Source organism: Gavialis gangeticus, unplaced genomic scaffold (assembly GCF_001723915.1).
Source record: "Gavialis gangeticus isolate Ggan-Ray unplaced genomic scaffold, GavGan_comp1, whole genome shotgun sequence".
NCBI lineage: Eukaryota > Metazoa > Chordata > Crocodylia > Gavialidae > Gavialis > Gavialis gangeticus.
Genome location: NW_017729011.1, coordinates 6472255 through 6474990, shown reverse-complemented (window position 1 = coordinate 6474990; position 2736 = coordinate 6472255). Strand labels below are relative to the sequence as shown.

At 42.1% G+C, this 2736-nt stretch overlaps 1 protein-coding gene across 1 annotated transcript in view; it reads left to right on the top strand.

The window, feature by feature from the left end:
• The first annotated feature begins 268 nt into the window (after positions 1-268).
• The window catches only part of LOC109292850 (ficolin-1-like), a 23870-nt gene continuing 21402 nt past the window's right edge, over positions 269-2736 (top strand). Inside the window, exons 1-2 of the mRNA XM_019510460.1 lie at positions 269-1154; positions 1693-1820. Of these exons, the coding sequence (XP_019366005.1) occupies positions 1804-1820 (17 nt within the window). The 5' untranslated portion in view covers positions 269-1154; positions 1693-1803. The remainder of the gene's footprint in view (positions 1155-1692; positions 1821-2736) is intronic.

Here is a 2736-nt window from a genome sequence, read left to right as displayed (position 1 = left end):
GCTGGGGGAGCAGGCAGAGGTGAGGGGGGCTGGGGAAGCAGGCAGGGGATGGGGCTTGGCAGGGGTTCCCCCATGGTCCCCTCCCCACTTCTCCAGCCCCCTCTCCCCTACCCTCGACTTACTAGCTCCGATTCCGGCTCCAGCTCCCTGCCGCAGCAGGCGGGGACTGCCCGAATTATCTCTGAATCTTTGGAAAAGATTCAGAGAGCTTTGAGTTGATTCAGACCTTTTTACCAGTCCCCTGATTTGATTAGGATTTGGAGATTTGGCCACCGAATCAGGCCGAATCTTCTCTGAATTGAATCAGCACCCAAAGCTTCACACAGCTCTACTAGACAGTCTCCATGCATATTCTTAATATGCTTTTAATCAAGAGGGAAAGGTCAGGATGGCATTAGCTGCAGGTGCTGAATTGTACGCCTGGATCAGAGCATGGTCTCCAGATTACCCCCCATGATCAGGAACCATTTTCTTACTTTGAGTGATAAAAAAAATGCTTGGGTAGTTGTAGCAATAAGCAAGACCTATTCAAAATGCATGCCTCTGCACCACTTCAGCATCCAAGAGGAAATCCCACAAGTTAAAATTTGCAGCCCCATGTTGGAGCGTTAATATGGGACATGGGAGATGTAGATTCAGTTCCTTGCACCATACCAGACTTCCTGTGTAAGCCTAAGAAATGTTTGCTTCTCTGTGTCAATTTTCAATGTGTAAAATAGAAACATCAGTACTTCCCTACCTCAAAAGGACTACTTAGAGACTTTGAGACTATGGTGATATCACCACGTAAGTACTTATGATAGCCCGAGGGGCATTCTCTGATGAAATACAATGTCACCCTTTCTATACAGGTATTTATCTGGCAGTCAGGCAAAAAAATCTAATAGGTAACATCTAATCTTAATGTATATGAATTTATATATGGATCATTTGCCTCCAAAAGGTACTCGTGCATGGTGTGAAAAAAATGATTCTTTTTTATAACAACTGCATAATGGTAGCAATGGTTTGGATTAATGATCTGCACTATTTTATTGCACTGTATCCACAATAAAGCCATTAGCAGGTTTTCTGGTTTCCAGTTTCTTAAGCTGTGTATATTATATTTTTATGGACAGGAATAACAGACCTGGAAGACCTTTTCTGTAGACAAGGTGAGTGTTTCCTAGGACTATACTGCTGCTGCAATATTTTGTCAGCACAAATCTCACAGCCAGAATTCAGGAATATTACTTGATCGTTTCAGCTCCTTTCTGCTCATCAAATTTCAGCTTGAAAGTGCAGAGTACCTCATAGAATTTACTTCTTGTTAATTCATATGTTTAGCTGACAAAATAAGCCATATTTGTTTTAAATTGGATTGGAGTTGGTAGAAATTTAACATACATGCTTCCATTGTGACAACAGTTTAACTAGTATGTGCAAAGAGAAGTAAGGCAGTTTATGCTATACCCCATTTACATGTTCTTGTGCATGTATAGCTATATCTAAAAAAAAAAAAAAAAAGAGTCCCCTATGATAAAATCCAGGTCCTACTGAAATCAAAATTTCTGCAATTTGCAAAAGAAAAGGCTCTTGTGGCACAAATGTCCCAAAGTTGGCAGTCTACAAAACTTCTCAGAAGAAAAATGTTTTTTCTCAAGGAGAATCCACCAAAATGAATTTACAATTTAAAATCCCCACTTCCCCCAGGAGCAAGGAACTGCAAGGAACTGTTATTCAGAGGGAACATCCTGAGTGGCTGGTACACCATCTACCCACATGACTATAATGCAATGACTGTGCTGTGTGACATGGACACCGATGGTGGAGGATGGATTGTGAGTATTTTGAGAACAGAACAGAACAAACCAGATCACACAGTCCTGCAGGGAAGTGTCCTGTCCCAGAATGAGCTGGCAGCACGGGGCAGATCTGCAAATGAGCATTGCCAGACACCACATTAGAGAATGAGCTTTGCCCTGTGGGCACTGAAGGACTGTATTTCTTTAAACCTGAATCCAGGCGAATGAACAACTCCTGCTAGTTTTTGCAATTAGATCCTGGTTTTCATTACAGTAGAAAAGCCCCTTTGTTAAATTCTCTGTTTTTAAAAGAACTAATATGTAGAATTCTGAAGTTATGGAGAAAATGTTTAATGTTGTGTGCTCTTGTGACTGAATTAAATATAACTCATTAATAAGGATGAATAATAGTAATGGTTAACAACCAATAATAATGCAGTAGTGTGCTGCCCCAGTCAGAACCGCTGTTCTATTATGTAAGACACAAAACTAATGAAGAGACTGTCCTATTTCCTTTGTAGTAATATACCCCTGACCACACTGCACTCATCCAGTAGCATATCATTTTGTCAATATTCACCTTGTGCTGAAGTGGTTTGGAACAGTTTAAAAGTCATAGAATCATAGCAGTCGGGTTGGAAGGGACCTTGTAGATCTTCAAGTCCGACGCCCCACCTGGGCAGGAGAAAAACTGGACTCAAATGACTCCAGCCAGGTAGGCATCAAGCCTCTTCTTAAAGACCCCCAGGGTAGGAGCCAGCACCACTTCCCTTGGAAGTTGGTTCCAGCTCCTAGCTGCCCTGACCATGAAGTAGTTCTTGTGGATGTCTAATCTAAATCTACTCTCCAATAATTTGTGTCCATTGTTCCTTGTCATGCCAGCAGGCGCTAGGGGAAACAGCGTCTCCCCCAAACCCTTCTGGTCCCCCCTAGTGAGTTTATAGACGGTCAC